The sequence below is a fragment of the Oncorhynchus kisutch genome, linkage group LG7 (genome assembly GCF_002021735.2).
Source record: "Oncorhynchus kisutch isolate 150728-3 linkage group LG7, Okis_V2, whole genome shotgun sequence".
Lineage (NCBI taxonomy): Eukaryota > Metazoa > Chordata > Actinopteri > Salmoniformes > Salmonidae > Oncorhynchus > Oncorhynchus kisutch.
The window spans coordinates 31,896,608-31,918,954 of record NC_034180.2 but is presented as its reverse complement, the minus strand read 5'-3'; the positions used below and the strand labels follow the sequence as shown (position 1 = coordinate 31,918,954).

General features: G+C 46.7%; 1 protein-coding gene across 1 annotated transcript in view; it reads left to right on the top strand.

The window, feature by feature from the left end:
• The window catches only part of LOC109894473 (kinesin-like protein KIF26A), a 130,392-nt gene that overhangs the window by 100,872 nt on the left and 7,173 nt on the right, over positions 1 to 22,347 (top strand). Inside the window, exons 5-13 of the mRNA XM_031828479.1 lie at positions 5,445 to 5,637; positions 9,973 to 10,182; positions 11,387 to 11,480; positions 12,020 to 12,282; positions 13,184 to 13,367; positions 15,693 to 15,852; positions 16,362 to 16,524; positions 17,603 to 20,879; positions 21,796 to 21,989. Of these exons, the coding sequence (XP_031684339.1) occupies positions 5,445 to 5,637; positions 9,973 to 10,182; positions 11,387 to 11,480; positions 12,020 to 12,282; positions 13,184 to 13,367; positions 15,693 to 15,852; positions 16,362 to 16,524; positions 17,603 to 20,879; positions 21,796 to 21,989 (4,738 nt within the window). The remainder of the gene's footprint in view (positions 1 to 5,444; positions 5,638 to 9,972; positions 10,183 to 11,386; positions 11,481 to 12,019; positions 12,283 to 13,183; positions 13,368 to 15,692; positions 15,853 to 16,361; positions 16,525 to 17,602; positions 20,880 to 21,795; positions 21,990 to 22,347) is intronic.

Here is a 22,347-nt window from a genome sequence, read left to right as displayed (position 1 = left end):
TTATGCATGAAGTATTCATGCGACGTGTGTGTGTGTGTGTGTGTGTGTATGTCTGTGTGTGGAGACAGAGAGAGCGACCGGGAGCAGCCAGCAGTAGCACACTGACACCTCATCTGGCTGTCGGAGGGAAACGGGGCTGGGCTGAGAAGAGAGAGCGAGAGAGGAGAGAAAGACACGGCAGGACAGCTACCAGCATTTCTCCGGCAGAAGGAGCAGGATTGAAAGCCGGAACAGGAGTTCTCCCCATTCCCAATTCCCCCTCCCCCCCAGCCCAGACTAACACTGGTTCTCTCTCCACCTCCTGGCTGTCTCTGACTGATACCTGCTGCCGAGCCCTCCTCCCTCAGCCTGTGGCACGGGGCACAGGAAAGGACACAGCCATCAGGACTCCCTGCTACAGCCACACGGCAGAGATGTAACAGCATGGATTACCTGGGAGAGAGAAAAAGAGGGAAGAAATAAACACAAACCAATGGCTATTGGATGAAAAGAGAAAAGTCAGTGAAAGAGAAAAAGATAGAAAAGGAGAGTGAAAGAGAGAGAGAGAGATCTGAGTAGGACTGTTTTGCCAGACTGCTGGAGAGCCTGCCTCTGTTGGAGAAATTGCATCTTTGAACTGAGACTGAACTTTTGTTTGTGGAGAGGTGTGGACACTAAACAGGCGTTTGTTTCACTGGAATATGTACAGAGGAGGAGGTGCTTCGCTCTACTCTGACCTCCTCTTCTCCTTTCCTCCTCTCCCTCTATCCTGAGAACCTGTCTGGACCCCCTGGACCTCCTTACTGGGACCGCTGCTATCCACCCCATCCTCTCAACCCTCTTGTATTTGTCTCAGTCCGCTATGATGACGTTGGTTCTCCCCTTCCTCTGTCCCCTTGGCTCCTTACAAACCGCTGTGCAATCAAGTGGAAACCTCAGTGATTGCGATCGGAGGTAAAAGGGACACCCCTTGCCCCCGTCAGTGACGGCCCCGCCTCTTTCTGCTCTCTCCCTGCGTCTCTGATGCTAAAGTAATAGAGAACCCTGGACATGGAGACATGGACCCTAAAGTTGAACTTGGGCACTTTCATTAGATAATGGATTGGAAAGAGCTGTAAGTACTCTCTTTCTCTCCATCTCTTGCACTATCTTGCCATTTTATTAGATCGTATTTAGGCACTATTGGACAATTTACTCTTCAGAAAACCTTCTTAATTTGCCATGTATGAAAAAATGTCAGAGGGACTGAAGCTTCTTGTTAACTGCCTACCTGCAGTGCTGTATTGCTTGATAATCCTCTAAACTGTCTGAAATGTGTTTGGTGTATGTGAGGATGCATTCAGATATTCAGACCCAAGGTGTGTACTGAAACGTCTTCATTAGTACAGAGATGGGTGATGAACAGGTGGGCAAGCTGTAGTGGGTGAGGGAATCCGAGCCTCTCCTCCCTCTACGTTTTCCATTGAGAGCACACAGGCAGCTACCTCTTACTGGGAAGGTGAGAGTGAGAAAGAAAGAGAGAGACAGTAGAAAGGGAAAGCCATGTGACAAGCAATTCATTTCCCCATTAGGGTGTGTGTGCATTGTTACAGAGGTGAGCGCTCACTGTTATTGCTCATCACCCATTGAGTGGTTCTGATGGAACAGAATTAGACACAACCCTGACTCTCTCTCTGCTCTCTCTCTCACCTTTCTCTTTCCCTCCTTTCAAATAGACGCACGTGCCTTTTCTTCTCATTGTGTGACTGGTTTTAACCCTCAAGGTTACAGGCATACCCTGCGATGCCATATGGGCACTTAGAGGGACAGGGGAAGAAGCAAAAAATGGAACCTGTGAATGCTATCCAAATGTTAATTGTAGTTCACTGTTTGTTGCCGTGTGTCTTTATCATGTTGGCAGATTCCTTTCATCTCTATGACAGCACCTCTGAATGTATCTAATCTGAGAGAGAGAGAGAGAGAGAGAGAGCCTTTGTCTTGGGCAGCGAATGTGTACTGCCATCACCCTGTCATACATGTGCAGACTGACATTTACACACACACACACACACACACACACACACACACACACACACACACACACACACACACACACACACACACACACACACACACACACACACACACACACAGAGAGAGAGAGCATTGCTGAGTTTTTCTTTCCTTTTCTTCATCTCACATTCATCTATTCCATCTCATTTTCTCCCTCACACTCTCCTTCTCACATGCTATCATACACAGACTGGTCCCTAGGGAGAGCCTCCTCCTGTAGCCCTCTTGGATATAATAATCATTTCATCAGCCAGCGGTGTGTTCCCTGATTGTGCTCTTGGGCTGTCGCTGCAGGGGGCATGCTGTGCTGTACTGGGGAGGTGGGGAGGGGTGGGGCTTTCGCTGCAGGGGGCGTGCTGTCACTCCAGTGGGGTAGACGAAGGTATATTTTGATAGCCGCCCACCTTGTCCGGCGGAGCCCAGAGCAGCACTAATGAGCTCAGGCTGCTGGGCTCTCAGGCAACAGTCTCTCGCTGAGACAGACACACGTGGATGGACAGGTTCTCTCTCTCTTTCTCGCTCTTGCTGTAGCCCTCCCTCTTTTCATCTCTCATTCCATCTTAATTTCTCTCTGTCTGTTCCTCTTGTTGACAACCATTTTTTGTCTATTGCGACTCTCCAATTCTGAACTGTCTGTCTGAAAAGTGTTCAGTGCTTATGAATTACCTGTAGATGTTCCTTTACTCTGACCTTGACCTTTAAGTTGAGGTGTGGTTGTAACTGACACACAGTAGTGCCATATAAGTGTGGCTTAATGTTACAGATTTACATAGCTGTTAATATTGCAGTTAGACTAAAAGGAATGTGTGCGTCTCGCTCTGTTGGCCTTGTGACACATCTGTGCCACTCCAGCGCTAACACTGAGGGAGTGAGAGATAGTGACAGAGACTTATATATATTTGTATATATATATATAGCAGGATGACCGTGGATTTATGTAGAGTCCCATCACACAGTCGGATCTTACCCTGAGAGGCATGTTAACTGCCAGAACTGCGGTAAGACAACCACTTAACGAGATGGACTACCTAGCCCACAGTACTAGGAGAGGTCAATCTACCGTGCCTTGCAAAAGTATTCATCCCCCTTGGCGGTTTTCCTATTTTGTTGCATTACAACCTGTAATTTAAATGGATTTTATTTGGATTTCATGTAATGGACATACACAAAATAGTCTAAATTGGTGTAGTGAAATGGTGGTGCGTGCATATGTATTCACCCCTTTTGCTATGAAGCCCCGAAATAAGATCTGGTGCAACAAATTACCTCCAGAAGTCACGTGATTAGTTAAATTAATCCACCTGTGTGCAATCTAAGTGTCACATGATCTGTCACATGAACTCAGTTTATATACACCTGTTCTGAAAGGCCCCAGAGTCTGCAACACCACTAGGCAAGGGGAACCACCAAGCAAGTGACACCATGAAGACCAAGGAGCTCTCCAAACAGGTCAGGGACAAAGTTGTGGCGAAGTACAGATCAAGGTTGGGTTACAAAAAATATCCGTAACTTTATATCCCACGGAGCACCATTAAATCCATTATAAAAATAAAAAAATAAAGAATATGGCATCCCAACAAACCTGCCAAGTGAGGGCCGCCCACCAAAACCCACAGACCAGGCAAGGAGGGCATTAATCAGAGAGAGAGGCAACAAAGAGACCAAAGATAACCCTGAAGGAGCTGCAAAGCTCCACAGCTGAGATTGGAGTATCTGTCCATAGGACCACTTTAAGCCGTGCACTCCACAGAGCTAGGCTTTATGGAAGAGTAGCCAGAAAAAAACCATTGCTTAAAGAAATAAATAAGAAAACCCATTTGGTGTTCACCAAAAGGCATGTGGGAGACTCCCCAAAAATATGGAAGAAGGTACTCTGGTCAGATGAGACTAAAATTTGAGCTTTTTGGCCATCAAGGAAAATGCTATGTGTGGTGCAAACCCAACACCTCCCACCACCCCAAGAACACCATCCCCAAAGTGAAGCATGCTGGTGGCAGCATCATGCTGTGGGGATGTTTTTCATCGGCAGGGACTGGGAAACTGTTCAGAATTGAAGGAATGATGGATGGTGCTAAATACAGAGATGTTCTTGAGAGAAACCTGTTTCAGTCTTCCAGAGATTTGAGACTGGGATGGAGGTTCACCTTCCAGCAGGACAATTACCCTAAACATACTGCTAAAGCAACACTCGAGTGGTTTAAGGGGAAACATTTAAATGTCTTGGAATGGCGTAGTCAAAGCCTAGAACTCAATCCAATTGAGAATCGGTGGTATGACTTAAAGATTGCTGTACACCAGCGGAACCCATCCAACTTGAAGGAGCTGGACCAGTTTTGCCTTGAAGAATGGGCAAAAATCCCAGTGGCTAGATATGCCAAGCTTATAGAGACATACCCCAAGAACAATTTCAAAGTGGTAGGCATGTTGTGTAAATCAAATGATACAAACCTCCGAAAAAGACATTTTCATTCCAGGTTGTAAGGCAACAAAATAGGAAAAATGCCAAGGCGGGTGAATACTTTCGCAAGCCACTGTATTTCTCACTCTCCTCACCAAGTCTGTCTATCAGGGGACTCAGTGAATGGTGGATCTAGGGACCAGTCATGTTTTTCATGCCCCCCCTAACAAGCTTCACCTATATACCTGAGTAAAATATGAAATAGCAGAACATTTCTTATCACAATCACTTCAATTCTATAATGAGAACAAACATTTCCATAGCCTGAAAATGCAACATTGTGCCAGCCATCCTTACCTGTCATGTTCCTGGTTCCTGTCATGTTCCTGTGTTGTTTGAAGAAGATACATTGATCCATTTAGTGTACATAAGCACCATGACAACCACCAGCTGACCTACTTATAACACAGGTGTCATGGCGGCTTGTCGTATGTAGAAACCTGCAAAGCCCTGCTGCAGAATTGGGCTTGATTGTGTCTTTAATTCCATAGCAGTGCGTTAGCAATTGCAGTGCTGAAATTAAAGCATTTGAGAATTTTATGTTTGTACTGTTTTGAAGTGGAGGCCTGGAGCATTTTACAAAGCCTTGGCCACAGGTAGGGAGTGGGGAGTTGAAAGAGAGGTAGCATTGGGATTGGTGGCACAGCGCCCTTCTCCTGTCGACTTTGTTTACTTTGGCAAAGAGAAAAAGGAGCTTGTTGACCTTTCCGCTACAATCTCATTGTGGCTTCTAAAGGCTCTGCACACCCTCACAAATGTCAACCCTGACCATTAAATCAATCAGCTGAATGATTATACAGCCCTCTCTCTGTTGGATACCTCACTATGAAAAAGATAAATGCCTGGTGGCTCCTATGAAGTTTATCTTCCTTCCTGCCCAGCACAATACAGATGACTTGCTAATGTGTATGTTTTTGAAGTTAGGTTGAACTCTGCTTGTGTTTGCTCCTCCCAGGGCAGCTCAGAAGCTGAACCTCTCGTCCAAGCGGAAGAAGCACCAGCCTCCCTCCCTGCTGCACCCTGGAGCCCAGGAGCCCTCCATCTACCCCACCAACTTCAGCGGCATCCTGCAGCTCTCGCCACCCCCCGCCCCGCCATGCCTGCTCCGCGCTGTCTCAAAGGTCAAGGAGAACCCTGGGATGGGAAAGGTAAGGAGCAACAGGCATTGCTTGTGTACGCAAACAGGCCTACAGTATGAACACACACACATATGTTTATGAGTGAGTGACATTTAAATGGGAGAATGCACAGTGGCAACGCATTAGTACATAGACAGCCAGTCGTCTGGTCCAGTCCATACAGATGCAGACAGATAAGCCTGCTGGAATGTCATGAATTCACTCAGTTTGTTATGGCCGCATTCCTCCCTCTGAATGGACTACAGTTTGTGAGGGAAAGAAAACACAACACTTAAATCCAATTCACTTACCCAGAGTCAGATTAACTTGTGGATACCATTTTTATGTCTATTCTTGCAGTATTAAGGACGTTAGCGGTAGTTTCGAGAACCAATGCTAACTAGCATTAGCTCAATGACTGGAAGTCTACTGTTATAGTAGCAATGCTACTGTACCTGAAGGAAGTCCCGCTAACGTCCTCCATACTGTATGCAGAGACATAAAAATGGTATCCACAAGTTCATCTGACTCTGGGTAAGTAGAACAATGACAGAATCTCACAGTACGTTTGCAAACATTACCACAGCATATTTCAATATTCATTCCAATGTTCTTACACATCACTGCATTTTTTATAGTTCTATTGGCTGGGATCTCTGACTACCAGAAGGGCCCAGTATTGGCTACTTTTTTGTATACAAAGCAGTTCTTCAGAGACTCTCCACTACCTCAGCTCACGTATCAACTGGAGATCAAGCAATTTTCAGACCTACTCTTTGGACTGGCTGGTTCTAGAGGTCCCGTGGTTCTAGAAGTCCTGCGGGTGTCCACTGATCTGGGTGAAATTATTTTAGTTTTATGCACCCAGCTCATGGAATAGGCTTCAGGCCACCTTGAAATTAGACTCGTTGGTCTCCATTGGACAGTTTAAATGGAGTTTAAGGGAGGTGATATGTGAGAGTTGTTTGTTCTGATTATTCTTGTTGTATGTATTGTATTGATATGATTTATTGTATGTTCATGTTCACAGGGCTCCCTTGCAAATGAGAGCCTGGTCTCGATGGTGACCCACCCTGTTTAAATAAAAGTTAAATACAATTCCTGCTAGCTGCGTTCCATAAACCTCTTGATGAAATCGAGCAGGATGGCGATGATTGGTCTGTCAATAGCGTTAGTGCTGTATAAACACACCCTTCCTCTAGGGTCTATTGGGTATTGTTTGCTGGGCTGAGATCCTGTATTTACATAGCAGAAGAAGTCCCCTAACAAGATTAGGTCCCACCTGGTTGGGAAGTTGTTGCTTACTCTGCCAAATTTCCACACCATTGAGAAATTGTTCCATATTGTGAAACTCACTTCATAAAACACCAGCATTATTAACAAGCTTCCTCTCCCTAAACCTTTTACTGAGCTAGACATTATGTATGTGACAACCACAGGGTTGTTTTGAAAAGGAAAATCAGCTTGTTTACAGCATTGTTCTGAGTTTAAAACCTCAGGTTACCTCTTCATTAACTCGGCTGTTATGGGAAACTCAATCTCTGTCATTGTGTCTCAGACAGTACTGCAGTTTGGAGTCACCTGGTTCAGACAACCAAGAGTTCACTGCTGTGAAACAATGCATGTTTGAGGAACCACAGCCAACACGATTTGAGTTGCCAACATTCTTTTGTCTACGGTAGACAATTCATCCCAGCTCCTTTCCCCCTTATCTACAGTATGCATTTTCTGTGGTCAAGAATTGACTGAAACACTGAGAGGCATAGGTGATGTTTTGTTATGTATTTATTTAAGACACACATGTCCATCCATGTGTAGTTGATGTCATTGCGGACCCAGGCGATGTGTCAAGTGGAGGGTTTGGACATGAGGAGGGGTGGCTGCTGGGGTAAAATCCCAGCTATTGGATTTCTTAGTGGGATCAAGACATAGGAGAACAGGGCCATTAGCAGAGGGGCCCGAGGTGTTAAAATGCAGCAGAGGCTCCAGATGATCCTCACCGGCCCTGGTATCCCATCTCTGCCAATGTAAATACAGAAGCTCTAGACATTAGCTATTGGTCCCCCGCCCGGTTGGTGGGCCGGCCAGGCTCAGCAGTCATATATGGAAACCTGTTTAAATGTAATTTGCTTAACATATGTACACGTCAGTCATGGTAACAGCCCCCCATGGAGCACAAAGAGAGTTTGCACTCAGCTGCCGGAAAGCCAGAGAGGAATTCCCTCTGCGGCAGAATGGGATCGCCACCACACATTGTTCCTTAACGCCAGAGCCAGGAATTGTGGCAATATTTATAAACAAGCCAGGGGAAGAATGGGCCTTTTGTGTGTGCACGGATGGCACAGGAGAGACACACAGAGGATGAAAGGACCAGCCCTGTGTCAGTTTTGCTGCCTTTGCAGAAAGGGGAGGTGGGGGAACAGTTGGAGTTGTAATCGGCTGTCTTATATCGCACAGCCTCTCACTGGCATCGTAGTCGTTTTTTGTGTGATGTTTAAAAAAATATTTTTATTGTCATAGATTTAATTTGTTATCAATGCATGGTTGTTAAAGCTCAAGCTGTTTGTAACCATGGAGGAGGAGGGGACGCGTGCCGATGCACTGGTTTAGTGGATTGACTACCACTATGCTAAACCCTACACACACTGAGCTGTCTGCCGATGCACTGGTTTAGTGGATTGACTACCACTATGCTAAACCCTACACACACTGAGCTGTCAGGGAGGAGAAACACCACTATCCATTCCTCTTCCTGACAACACAGATGTTTATGTATCCTGTCTGTCATCCTACAAGATAGTCAAGGTTGAGTTTTCACAATCAAATGTTGACAGAATGAATTAGGATGTTTTTCTTACCAGAATAACCATCCACTCCTACATGTTCTTTATAAATGGTGTTGCAGTTGTCATTCAATAAAAAAAGGTGTGATTGTGTTTGAGGAGGCTTGGCAGGAAGAATGACAGATGAAAACACACACACACAGCTTGCATATAACGTGGTGTGCATGCAGATGAAACCTTACTCCACTTTCTCCAGTTCAGGAAGTACCATCAGACACAGCTGGCAGAATGGCTCTGCAAGTCATGGCCATAACATAGTTACAACATTAGACTAGAGGAGACAGGCCATGGCCATAACATAGTTATAACATTAGACTAGAGGAGACATGTCATGGCCATAACGTAGTTACAACATTAGACTAGAGGAGACATGTCATGGCCATAACATAGTTATAATATTAGACTAGAGGAGACATGTCATGGCCATAACATAGTTATAACATTAGACTAGAGGAGACATGCCATGGGCATAACATTGTTACAACATTAGACTAGAGGAGTCGTGCCACGGCCATAACATAGTTTCAGCATTAGACTAGAAGAGACATGTCATAGCCATAACATAGTTTCAACATTAGACTGGAGGAGACATGTCATAGCCATAACATAGTTACAACATTAGACTGGAGGAGACATGTCATAGCCATAACATAGTTACAACATTCGACTAGAGGTGACAGGCCATGGCCATAACATTGTTACAACATTAGACTGGAGGAGACATGTCATGGCCATAACATAGTTTCAGCATTAGACTAGAAGAGACATGTCATAGCCATAACATAGTTACAACATTAGACTGGAGGAGACATGTCATGGTAGAGGTGTAGTAAATCAACACGTTAAACATGACCAGTGACATATACCATCCTGTTTACCATACTGTGTTAGGATCATGGTGTACCGTGACAACGGAAATGACACAGAATCTGGGGACTAAGTATAGACAATACAGATCTCAGAGTTGTCCTGAGAGAGTGACGTAGAGAGATAGAAAGAGAGGGAGAGAAAAAGCGGGACCATATGTTCCCATGTTGCAGAGCTGCAGTCAGAGTTGCTCTTGGTCCACAGAGCAGCCTGCTGATTGGATAATCCCTGAGCATGGTGGGCGGCTCAGAGTCACAGTCATTAAGGGCCCATATTACATTCATCCTTACATTGACACCATTAGGCCCATATGTTGACCCACGAGTGGCAGCTTAACTTGCAATGGTGGTCCATTTGTCAGGGGTAACCTTTGTCTCCATGGTAACAGCCACTGTCGTGTCCATCATCGTTGACTTGATGGAAATTATGTTTATCCAGATTCAGCGTTGCCATGTGATTTCAAGATGTCCATTTTCTCCCCACTACAAATTCATGCTATGTCCCCTGTAGCTCTATGTGTGTATCATGTTAGATATTTTATGTGCTTCATCTGTGTTTAATCCATGTGTTTTTTCACCATATGTTTGCTTAAATGTATGTTCTTTGCTTTCTGTCCCTCTATTCTCCTCTCCTCTCCTCTCTCCTCGTGTTGAAGGTAAAAGTGATGATGCGTATCTGCCCATCCCTGGAGGCTCCTGATTCGTCAGAGTCCATGTCCTTCCTGAAGGTGGACCCCAGGAAGAAGCAGCTAACCCTTTACGACCCCTCGGTCAACGACCGCGCCAACTCAGGGCACAGGAGAGCCACCGTGGCCGTCCCAAAGATCTTCGCCTTCGACGCAGTGTTTACCCAGGATGCCTCTCAAGTAAAGACCAAGCAATTGAGGAGTCTGTGTGTGTGTGTGTGTGTGTGTGTGTGTGTGTGTGTGTGTGTGTGTGTGTAGGGGGGCACTCTTTCAAGGGTAGGAGGATATCTTCATGCTGGCTGGGTGCGGTCCGGGGGCTTAGTAGAAAAATGCCTGTCTTTGGATGGGGGCATTCTTCCCATTATGGGCCTCAACAGCTGGCCCTTTTAAGTCTGGGGAATTCATTTAATTCGGTCCACTTATATCTAACCTCTCCTTTCATAGTCCAGTTATACCTAACCTCTCTTCTCCCAGTCCATGCTCAAATTAAGATCAAAATGGAAGGGTCAGACATTGAGGACATGTAAGATCCAGACAAAAATGTTCCATAGAGGTCTGTTTAGAAACATTTCTCAATAAAACCATTGAGATTTCCATTGATCACTCAGTGTCTTCTGATTGTTGAAGAGATGAGATCTAGCAGTGAGGTAACATGCTGTTAGTACCTACTAAAAAGGGAACATGAACCATCGACTCAAGCTTTGTGTTGCTCCCCATAGAGCGTACAATCTTTAGGTTTGAGAAGCTGAACCATTAGGGATCTCATCAAGCATTGGTAGAGTCAGTAGCTACAGGGTCTACAGCATGGATCAGTGTCTCCACAGTGGGGGTAAGGTTCAGAGCTTCCTCCATCAGATACATCTCCTCCACAGTAAGCCAGCTGATATGAGCTGATAGCCCTGCTCCTGCTCCAGTAAGGCAGACTGAGACGAGGCTGCCAGATTGTGCCGCTGGGACCACACTGCTGGCGGCTAACAGTAACAGAAAGCTGTTCTGCAGTAAGAGGCCTTGTTATCTGTGTTATGTATGGGAGGAGATCTCTGTCTGCAGCAGAAGCCTTGCCCCGGTGGAGCCATGGTGGTGAAACAGATTGTAAAGATGAGCCACACTTTGCAGCATTTGTTCCTTTTGACGACGCCCTCTGAATCTGTGATCAGAGCCTGTCTTCCTGATGCTCCTCCTGTGTTTGATAGCTCGAATAATGTTTTTGTAGAAATAATTGTGAATTCTCAAATAGAAAATACTTTGTACGTGTATGTGTTTGTCAATGACTTGATATTCCTATTATGTGGGAATGTACACAATTCTAAAAGGGGAATGGCAGATATACACTCTTTAACCACTCCATCTCTCTCTATCTCTCTTTCTTCCTCTCTCCTTGCAGGCAGAGGTGTGTTCAGGGACAGTGTCTGAGGTCATCCAGTCTGTGGTGAACGGTGCGGACGGTTGCATCTTCTGCTTCGGGCATGTCAAGCTTGGTAAGCATGCCCCGCTACTCAACTGAAATCAGGCAAAAGGACACTGTTAGACAAAGAAAAGTCTCCCTTTATCGGTTTGATGCCCACATTCACAAATGGATTAGTGGCGCAGTGGAGTGGTCTGAGGAGAAAAGAAGGCAGTGGGGAGGGGCTAGTGGGAGATGGTGGGGGCTGGAGGGAGGGAGACTTCTATATAGAGGCTGCAGGGAACAGTCTTGAATTAAAACCACTGTAATTGACCTGGACTCTTCACCCAGTCTGGGAGAAAAGTCTATTTCAGTCACCCTTTTGTTCTCCACTGTGCTCATCCTCCAGGGAATGCTCCTTGAATCACCCCCTTCGTAAGTTCTTAGAGACACAGTAGATTCCCAATCAACAGGTGTAATGCATTTTCCTCTCCTCTACACATTCCAGACAGTATTACTAGTGTTTCTTCGTTTTTCGAAGGGAAATTAGCAGCATGCTGTTGCCAACAGCACAGGACTTGTATATTAATATCTCCATTCCCCGCCGTCTCTCACCCTCTCCTCCGTCTTCAGGCAAGACATTCACTATGATTGGCAAAGACGGCTCCACCCAGAACCTCGGCATCGTGCCCTGCGCCATCTCCTGGCTCTTCACGCTCATCAACGAGCGTAAGGAGAAGACGGGCACGCGCTTCTCTGTCCGTGTGTCTGCCGTGGAGATCTGTGGGAAGGACGAAGCGCTGAAGGACCTTCTGTCTGAGGTGTCCACGGGAAGCGTTCAGGACGGTCAGTCCCCAGGGGTCTACCTGCGTGAGGACCCTATCTGTGGCACTCAGGTGAGGGAAAAAGGTGGCCAGATGCGTGTCTGTTTTCCTCCCTTTCTTTGTTCTCACTCTCTATTTCTCTCTGTCTTGTATATATTAGAGTCTGTGTATTGCTCTGATTCTCACTACTACCTACCTCTGTCTACCCCAAAGATGATCTGTTTTCTTTCATATCTCAGGTCTTTCCTCTGTGTACTCTGAGCCCATATTTCCCTGTCTTACTTATCTCAATAATCCCTGCGCTATATTCTCACCAAAGCCATCCACAATATCGCTGTCTTTCTTCATACCTTTTTATTGACTCCCCTGTCAGCATGCTTGAGCATCTATTACTCCTGCATTAGCTCTGGCCCTCTGGATAGCAATGGGACTAATTGGGGGGTGGGGGGGATTTGAAGGCACTGACAGGTGTTGCCGTCAGATGTTGTTTTTTTGGGCTCTGTGTGGACCAGAGCGCCTCCCTCTGTGTGGACCAGAGCCTCTCCCTCTGTGTGACCGTGACCTCAAAGGCTGCCTGGAGTCCTGTGAAGCTTCTCAAGGCTTCTCCTCCAACCACGTGGTGTGGGTCCCATACTAGACCCCCCCCCCCCCCCCCCTTTCCTCCCATTCCCCACTCCCCCCTCTCCATACCCCAACATCACAACATCCGTGTGGAGGGAAGTGCCCCTGCCTCCTGCTCCTCCATTACCTTCCATTATCCCCCTCCCTCTGTGTGCATACCTGTTTCTTTAATTGCCCCCAAGACCCAATCTAATGGGTAAGAAATGTGTGCCTAAGTTACCTGGCTATCCACTCTCCCTCTCTCCTCTTTCTCTTTCCTTCCTCCAATTCCTCCAACTCTTTTTCTAACCCCATACTATCTCCTTCTCGTTATTTTACTTACCGTTACCTCGTCTCTCTCTTCCCCCCTCAGCTCCAGAACCAGAGTGAACTCCGCGCCCCCACAGCAGAGAAGGCAGCCTTCTTCCTGGACGCGGCCATCGCAGCACGCAGCACCAGCAGGCCCGACTCAGATGAGGAAGAGAGACGCAACTCTCACATGCTGTTCACACTGCATATCTACCAGTACCGCATGGAGAAGAGCGGCAAGGGAGGCAGTGAGTACAACTGCTACTACTTCTACAGGTAGTCTAGCAGTTAAGAGTGTTAGACCAGTAACCGAAAGGTTGCTGGTTCGATTCCCCAAGCCGGCAAGGTGGAAAAATGTGCCACTCTGTTCTTGAACAAGACAGTTAACCCCCAACAACAACCCCGGCCACCGATGATGTCAATTAAGGCAGCTTCATGCATCTCTATGATTCAGAGGGTTTGGGTTAAATGCGGAAGACACATTTCAGTTGAACGCATTCAGTTGCTCAACTGACTAGGTATCCCTTTTACTACTACTATCATTCTACACTAAGCATATCTATCATTACTACATGATTTGAGGCGCTCTCTGATCTCCAGTATCACTCTGTGTGTTTTTGACAGTGATGGTGTCGTATTTTCATTCATCATTCTACTATACTATTTATCATTAGATTCAACAAATGCTCTGGCCTTTTTGATTCATCCTCCAGAGATGAATGCACTGAACCATATTGCTACACATGAACAGAACATTTGTTTTCACTGGCTGATTACAGACTTAATCGAGTAAAAGAAATGACCAAGAATTGAATGATGCTGACTTTATTATGCCTTAATGATAGTGTTACTTAGCAGATGTAATTCCCCCCATCAGTTCTGCTGCTGAGAATAGTAGTACTATAGATACCTGTGCTGTCAGAGATTACCATCATAGCCATAGGAGACTGTACTGCACTGGGCTAGATGGTGGATAAAGCCGCAATAAATCTGAATGGATAACAAGCCTCCAGCCTCTCATTTGGAATGTTTATGGATGGGTGAAAAAAATAGACTTGCTTGCATTCATGGGTTTTGCTTAGCGGATCAAGAGCGTGGATTTGAAGCACACAGTTTCTAAATCTTGCTGACAAGAGTTTAATGGTTCGCCGCTGCCGCCTAGTCCCTCGGGAGGCTGAAAAGATTTGTCATGGGACTTTGGATCCTCAAAAGGTTTGACAGCTGCAACATTCAGAGGATCTTGACGGGCTGCACCACTGCTTGGTATGGCAACTGCACCGCCCTCGATCGCATGGCGCTACACAGGGTGATGCGGACAGCCCAGTACATCATTGGGGCTGAGCTCCCTGCCATCCAAGACCTCTATATCAGGTCAGAGGAAGACCCGACAAATGGCCAAAGCCTCCAGCCACCCAAGCCAAAGACTGTTCAGTCTGCCAAACAGTACTAGACCAACAAGCTCCGAAACAGCACTACCCACAAGACCGCTAAATATCTTGCACTGACTATATGTACACACTCACACTACACTGACACAGAAACTACATACACACATTTTTTTATTTGACCTTTATTTAACTAGGCAAGACAGTTAAGAACAAATTCTTATTTTCATTGACAGCCTAAGAACAGTGGGTTAACTGCCTTGTTCAGGGGCAGAACAACATATTTTTACATTATCAGCTCGGGGATTCCATCTTGCAACCTTTCGGCTACTAGTCCAACGTTCTAACCACTAGGCTACCTGCCACCCCATACCAACACACAACACACAACAACACACAACACACAACAACACACAAACACACAACAACACACAAACACACAAACACACACACAAACACACACACACACACACACACACTTTCACACTCCTCATATGCTGTTGCTACTCTGTTCTTTATTTTACTCTTATTATTATCTATCCGGATGCCTAGTCATTTTGCCCTGCCTTCATGTACATATCTACCTCAAATACCTCATACCCCTGCACATTGATCTGGTACTGGTACTCCCTGTATATAGCTTCATTCTTGTGTAAAGTCTCGTAAGCAAACATTTCACAGTTAAGTCTAAACTTGTTATATTTGATTTGATTAGATTTGAATCTGAAATCAAATATAAGTGACCTAAATTACAATGTGCTGACCCTCTGCTGAAAAACATTTTGAGAAATTTTGCTCCCCTTCTGTCTAAACTGAATCATTGTATACTTTTACTTTCATAGCAGAGCCCACCAAACTAGTCATCCTCTCCAATGACTATTTAGGTACCAAATACAGTGATTGTCCTCCTTTGCTTTGTATGTATGTGACAACAAGATACTTTTATGTGTCTGGAACGTTATTACCTGTCTGTTAAACTGAGACGATCTCAGCCCAGTTTTGAATCACTTCAGACCGAGAGGCTTACTCATGAATAAATCAGACTGCCATGTCTGGTCTGGTCTGGACTGTGCCACTCCTGCCTGTAAGGTGCAGCAGCAGCATGTGGGAAACCCTCAGAGGGAGTGTCTGACTGTGTCTGTGCTGAGATATAACCTCACCTGGCTCTTCCTCCTGTCTCGTCTACAGTGTCGGGTGGACGGAGCAGGCTGCACCTCATAGACTTGGGGAGCTGTGAGAAGGTCCTCAGTAAGAGCCGAGACGGAGGGGGAGGCCTGTGTCTGTCTCTCACTGCACTGGGAAACGTTATCATGGCTTTAGCCAATGGAGCCAAGCACGTACCTTACAGGTAGGGGAACTAGTACTGAACTTTCTATCTATACCTTGAATATGTAATATGCAAAGGAGTCGAGTCATGTAATGAAAATGTTCGAGACAAGTTTTTGCAAGTACATTTAACTTGACTATCAAGGCTGTGTTTATCTAGCGTGCTATATACTTAAAGAAATATCTCAGTCTTAGCTATGTGGTTTGCTACACTATGGAATCAGAAATGAGGTGAAGAGCTAGAACGTTTCATTTGGGGAATGCAGTGCAGACAAAGTGTGAAATGGGGAAAGCGAGCTAAAACGGGAGGAAATGTACTGTAAAAGGAGCGTTCAGCTTAGAACCCGAGATAACAGTCAAAGAACCAGTTGTTCCAAATGCGATATTTAAAAAATCTCTGGCAACCCAGACTAATATAAGGCGCAGAGAACCGTGGTTGAATGTAAACCGACACTGATATAAGGCACTGAAACATCCTGCCGTTTCCCGAGCAGTGATGATGATGATAGTGTGTGAACGTATCATTTCCAGGGACAGCAAACTGACGATGCTGCTGAGAGAGTCGCTGGGGAACATTAACTGCAGAACTACAATGATCGCCCACATCTCGGACTCCCCTGCCAACTACACTGACTCCCTCACCACCATCCAGCTGGCCTCACGCATCCACCGCATGAGGAAGAAGAAGTCCAAGGTTTGTGTCTGGACTTGCAGAGCTTTCAGTATCATACATTGTTTACATTGATTAAGAGACATGGGTATCCTCCATTTGAACAGTAGCATATTTCGATGTACAGGGAACTGTTTTCGATGAGGGAAAGCCGTAGATTTTCACAGTTATAATAAGTATTTAGTGATCTCTAGAGTGTATTACAGTGACTTTATTAGCAGAAGTTGCACTGTTCACCATTTCATGTAGTAGCCTATTCGTAACTGAGATCTTGATAAAGCTATTCCCACTTTACTGTAAATTGGAGGCCATGGTATGAAATTAATCAGGGCCTCTCTTAATGCAAGGTTATTAATTCCATAATTCGGAGTTAGATTTTCTTGCCTGCTCAACACATAATCATGTCATCAATAGGGCTGCCTAACAGGGTTGGGCTCAATTTCAATTTAAGGCAGTCAATTCAGGAAGTAAACTGAAATTCCAATTCAATGATTGAAAAAAATCAGCATACATTTTTACTGACATCTCAATTAACTGAAAAGGAGAAGCTATTTATGTCAAAAGAAGAATGTGGGATTTTAAATTCAAATCACTTCCTGAATTGACTGCCTTCAATTAGAATTGATCCCAACGCTAATGCCTAAGGATGTGTGTAATGCATGCCCTCGGATTCGGGAAATATATACTCCAGATAATTAGGTGTAATGACAGCATGTATTTATTTAGCATCTGTCTTTGGTGTAATTATAATGCATTCTACGGACACTGATTCATATTATTGACATTAATTTCAGTGTGCCTATTGATGTTCACATGTAACCTTTAAATGTATTGACTGGCAATTTTAAAGTAATTTATATTTGCCTTACGATGTATTCCACCGTGAATTCATTATGCGATTGAATTAACTGTAAATCTACAGCAGGAAATGGGAAAATGGTGGAGAAAATTATATAGACTTTTTCAATAAGTCCTAAAGTAATAATGTTATGTCTTGAACATGTGAATTATGCAGAAAATCTAAGTATGTAGCACATTCATGTGCTAAGCACATTTCCTATATACACTGTTTTGTAAGTCTCTGTATGTTTCTATGTTGCAGTATGCATCCAGTTCCTCTGGAGGGGAGAGCTCCTGTGAGGAGGGGAGGATCCGTCGGCCACCTCACCTCAGACCCTTCCACCCCCGGACGGTGGCCCTGGACCCAGACCTGCCCTCCCTGCTCAGCGACCCAGACTACTCCTCCAGCAGCGAACAGTCCTGTGACACCGTCATCTATGTGGGGCCGGGGGGCGCCGCCATCTCAGACCGGGAGCTAAGTGACAATGAGGGCCCCCCCACCTTTGTTCCTATCATCCCCTCCCTGAACAGGAAGCGATCTGGGAAGGAGGGTCCCCTGGACAGGGATCACTTCTTCAAGTGCAACACGTTTGCTGAGCTGCAGGAGCGCCTGGAGTGTATCGACGGCAGCGAGGCGCCTACAGCGTTTGTTGGAGAGGGCAGGGGAAGTCAGGCCAGCCCCAAGGTGGACAGCAAAGCAAAGGAATGCCCTGGCTCTGTTTCCCCAAAGACTGTAACTAAAGCCTCCTCCTCCCAGGAGAACATATCACCTAAACTTGCTCCTAAATCTGTAGCCACTTCTCCATCCAGTAGTCCCCATATCAGCCCTTCTAAGTCTAAACTGGAACATTCCAGAGGGGTTTCACAGAGCATATGTAGAACAAGTGCTGATGGTGAGAAGGTAATGACATCAGAGAGCAGAGCAAGCCCAATCAAACAGGGTATGGCCATGGTGCCAGCCTCTGAGCCAGTAGTACGGGAGAAGGTTTACTTCAACAAGAAGCCCTTACCCAAGCCTGCTCCCCCTCCCCCACAGCAGAGAGACTCACGCAGGGGAAACGGAGAGGCAGAGGAGAGGTCCCCCACTAGAATGCCCCCCGTGGGAATGAGCCATCAGGTTGGAAATCAGGGGGAGTCTGGGGACCCTTTCCTTGATAGGACCCAGACCAGGGGTACTGTAGAGGTGTGCCAGCTACGCTCCACCCTGAGAGAGAGGTGCCTGGACAGGGACATCCTCCGGGCTACGGTCACCCTGCAGCAGCCTGTGGAGTTGAATGGAGAGGATGAACTGGTGTTCACTGTGGTGGAGGAGCTTTCCATCGGCAGCATCATAGACAGCGGGCGGCCCTCCAGCATCATCAGCTTCAACAGCGACTGCTCCCTGCAGGCCCTTGCCTCCGGCTCCCGGCCAGTCAGCATCATCAGCAGCATCAACGACGAGTTTGACGCCTACACATCTGCTGTGGGGGGTGCAGAGGTCAACATCGAGGTGCTCACCCCCTTACAGGATGACTCATTTGTGTGTGTGGGCAGCAGGGGCTCGTCCATCAGCTCCTGGCTCAGCGAGGTCAGCGTCTGTACTCTGGAGAGTAAAAGGGTACACTCTGCAGACGTTTTCCTCCCACAGACGAAGCACATCGGCCCAGACGGCACCTTCTACCTGGATTCCCTGGGTATGTTCCACTGTGAATCATCCCGAAGGGATGCCAAGAACTCCCTGAACGACAGTGGCTTTAGCTTTTCTGATCTGGACAGTGACAGCACAGCATCTAGCAAACTGTCCCTGACAAAGTGCCCTATGTCTCCCGAGTCAACCAAAGGATCCCTCAGATTCCCATCCAAAACAGCTAAAGTTAACTCTCTCAGCTCCTCCTCCCAAACCTCCCAGGGCCCTTACATAGTCCACTCCAGTCTTCCCAGGAAAGTGAAACCTACCTCATTAATAGCCTATAGTAGTAGCAGCAGTTGTGAACCACAGAGACAGGAAGTCAAGCAGGAGGACCCCTGGCAGCGCATCGTCAACCACTCTGAACTTCAGCTTCCAGACTCCAGCGCCACCAGCAAGCTCCCCAGAACCCCAGTAAGTGGCATTCCCTGCCGCAAAGCTGGTGTTGTCAACAGCAATGGTGTATCTCGCCCACCCAAGGTGCAGGGTTCAACCTCAGCCCAGAGGGTGGTGGACGGCTGTGAGAAGTCCACCAGTAAGAAAGCGGAGCCCCCCAGCAAGATGCCTCAGCTCAGACGAGGAGCCACCACTCTGGGCACTGTGCCTGTCATCCACGTCTCCCCAGAGACCAAGGCCACAACCCAGAACATCACCACTACAACCAACATTCTCAAGTTCTCCTCTCTGGGGAAGAATGGAAAGGCAAATGGGCAGCAAGCGAGCATGCTCCCCAAACCTGGTGGTACCTCACCTCCTCCACCTCCAGTGCGCAAGTCCAGTCTGGATCAGAAGAACAGGCCTCTGCTGCCCCAAAGTGCCTTAAAGTCTGCGTACGGTGAAGCAGGGAGGCCCAAACTTACCAGAGGGGCGGTGTCAGAGGATGAGCTAGAGATCCGCTGCAGAGTAAACTCCAACAGCCTCAAAACCTCCAGCCTCAGAGGTGACTACACCCCGGCCAAAGCCACATCCAGTCTGAGGGCCAGAGGAGATGCTAGTCGGCAGCATTACGGCAGTCAGATGTCTCTGGAAAGGAGTGACAGCATGTCCATGGTGGGTTCCAAGCCCACTCTCAGTCGAGAAAACAGTGGAGCCACCCTGGGCTGCAGCAAGTCCAGCAGATCCATTCCCAGATTCGGTGTACCAAACTCAACCAGCTCTCCCATTGCTACATCCCCAACTTCCCCCTGTTGTGCTACAGATGCTCTAGGTAAACCTGGGCAGGTCAAAGGTAGTGTTAACCCCAGAGCGTTAGGAGCGGTCAATGGAAGTAAGGACCGTTCGTTGTCAGCGAGCAACTCTAAGGGCCTGAGCTCCTCCACAAAGTCCCTGGCAGCTCCAGCAACCAGGAACCCCAATGCCAACCTTCCCCCGACTGGCAAGACCTCCGCCCCGCGAGCCACGGCAGCCGTCAGCAGCAAGCCTGGCCGGGGGACCATCATGGGCACCAAGCATGCTATGCGGGCAGCCAACAGCCGGGTCAGTGAGCTGGCGTCAGGCAGCACATCAGGCAAACACCTGAGGGGCTCAGGGGACTCTGACAGTGGTAATGACAGTGGGGTGAACCTGAGTGATGACAAGTCCCCCGTGGCCATGCTCCCCTCCCCCTACAGTAAGATCACAGCCCCCAGAAGGCCGCAGCGCTACAGCAGTGGCCATGGCAGTGACAATAGCAGTGTTCTGAGTGGAGAGCTGCCCCCAGCTATGGGCCGCACAGCCCTCTTCTACCACAGTGGGGGCAGCAGTGGTTATGAGAGCATGATCCGGGACAGCGAGGCCACAGGTAGCGCCTCCTCTGCACACGACTCAATGAGTGAGAGTGGAATGTCCTCCTCAGGCCGCCCTAGGACATCCAAATCCCCCAAGAAACGCAATGGTAATAGCTCTGAATCTGTATACATCATTATGCATGATCTATCTGATAATATCCTGAACAACAACATACTGTAGGTTTAGTCTGGGAATTAATTGAGGCATTAAAAAATGTGAAAGTTCCATAAAATCCTAAGCATTACTCAGGTCCTTTTACAAGTTGTCTTGTTTAAGCCCCGTCTTTGTTGTTATTTACAAGCAACTGTGTGATGTCAAACAGTCCACTTGTTAAATAATGGAGAAGGTTGTTCATGGAGGTCATAAGCCCTAACTGTTTACAGCATGTCTATAAATACCCCTGATTGCGGTGCAGATCAGCTTAGACAATCTCTTGTTAAGGGTTGTTAAGGGTCAAGGTTCACTGCTGTTGACTTTAACTAGATGTGTCATGCTGAAAGCAGACTGAGTGGTGTTCCCATCTGAAATAAGAAATACATTTATACAGATCTACTGAATGAAGCAGTATGCCAGAGAAGTATAGCACAGAATATCCAAACAACATCAAGGACAAACTGTCACTTTCCCCAAACCCCCCAGGAAATCTTGTACCTCATCAATCTAACTTTTTTTGGTTTTGTCACCGTTCTGATTCAGCAGAAATTAGATGACTTTGAACTCATTTGAACAGCAGCAGAAAATTCCACTTGTTACAGCTCTCTTAGATTTATGCAGTCAATCTTTTAAATTCATATTGTTTGGTAGGGATTTAAAATAGACAGTGGTGAAAGCCTTATACATATGCAATCAACAGCACGCTCAGGAGGCCTGTGTAAAGCCTGCTATCTCTTTACATCTCAGTCTCAGCTTCATGCATATTTACAAATAGATAGAGCTGTACAGCTCGGCCCTGGCAGATATTGCCATTGTATATTTCCAGCAGTAATTGAGGTGCCTGTCTGTCTGTGTCTGTGTCTCTCCAGGGCTACAGCGGAGGCGGCTCATCCCGGCCCCCCTGCCAGACACCTCGTCACTGGGGAAGAAGGCTGGCACAGCTGGCCAGTGGGTGGACCTCCCGCCCATGTCAGGACCACTGAAGGAACCCTTCGAGATCAAGGTGTACGAGATTGACGATGTGGAACGGCTCCAGAGGCGACGACAGGAGGACTTGATTGAGGTGAGTGAAGGGTCATGCTTACTGTCTGTAATACAAGCTCCCCATACTGTTTACTCCACTTATTTTAGTCATTAGGTTTAAGTTCATCACTACATACAGTACATGCTGCTTAGCAATGTCAAGCTCAGCAGTAGTCTGCATGTGTCACATTGATCTCAGCAATATTCTGAATGTGCTACGTTGAAGTCAGGCATGCAGACCCAGCGCCAGGATAAAGTGACTAAGGGGGCAGTGGAAATCGGTGAGGGGGCACAATTATTTGGGGTTCTTGCATTTTAATTATATTAAAGTCTGCTTATGTCACACAATACCATAATAAACATAAAAGTTAAAATACAGAGACCATAGAGTGCTTTTG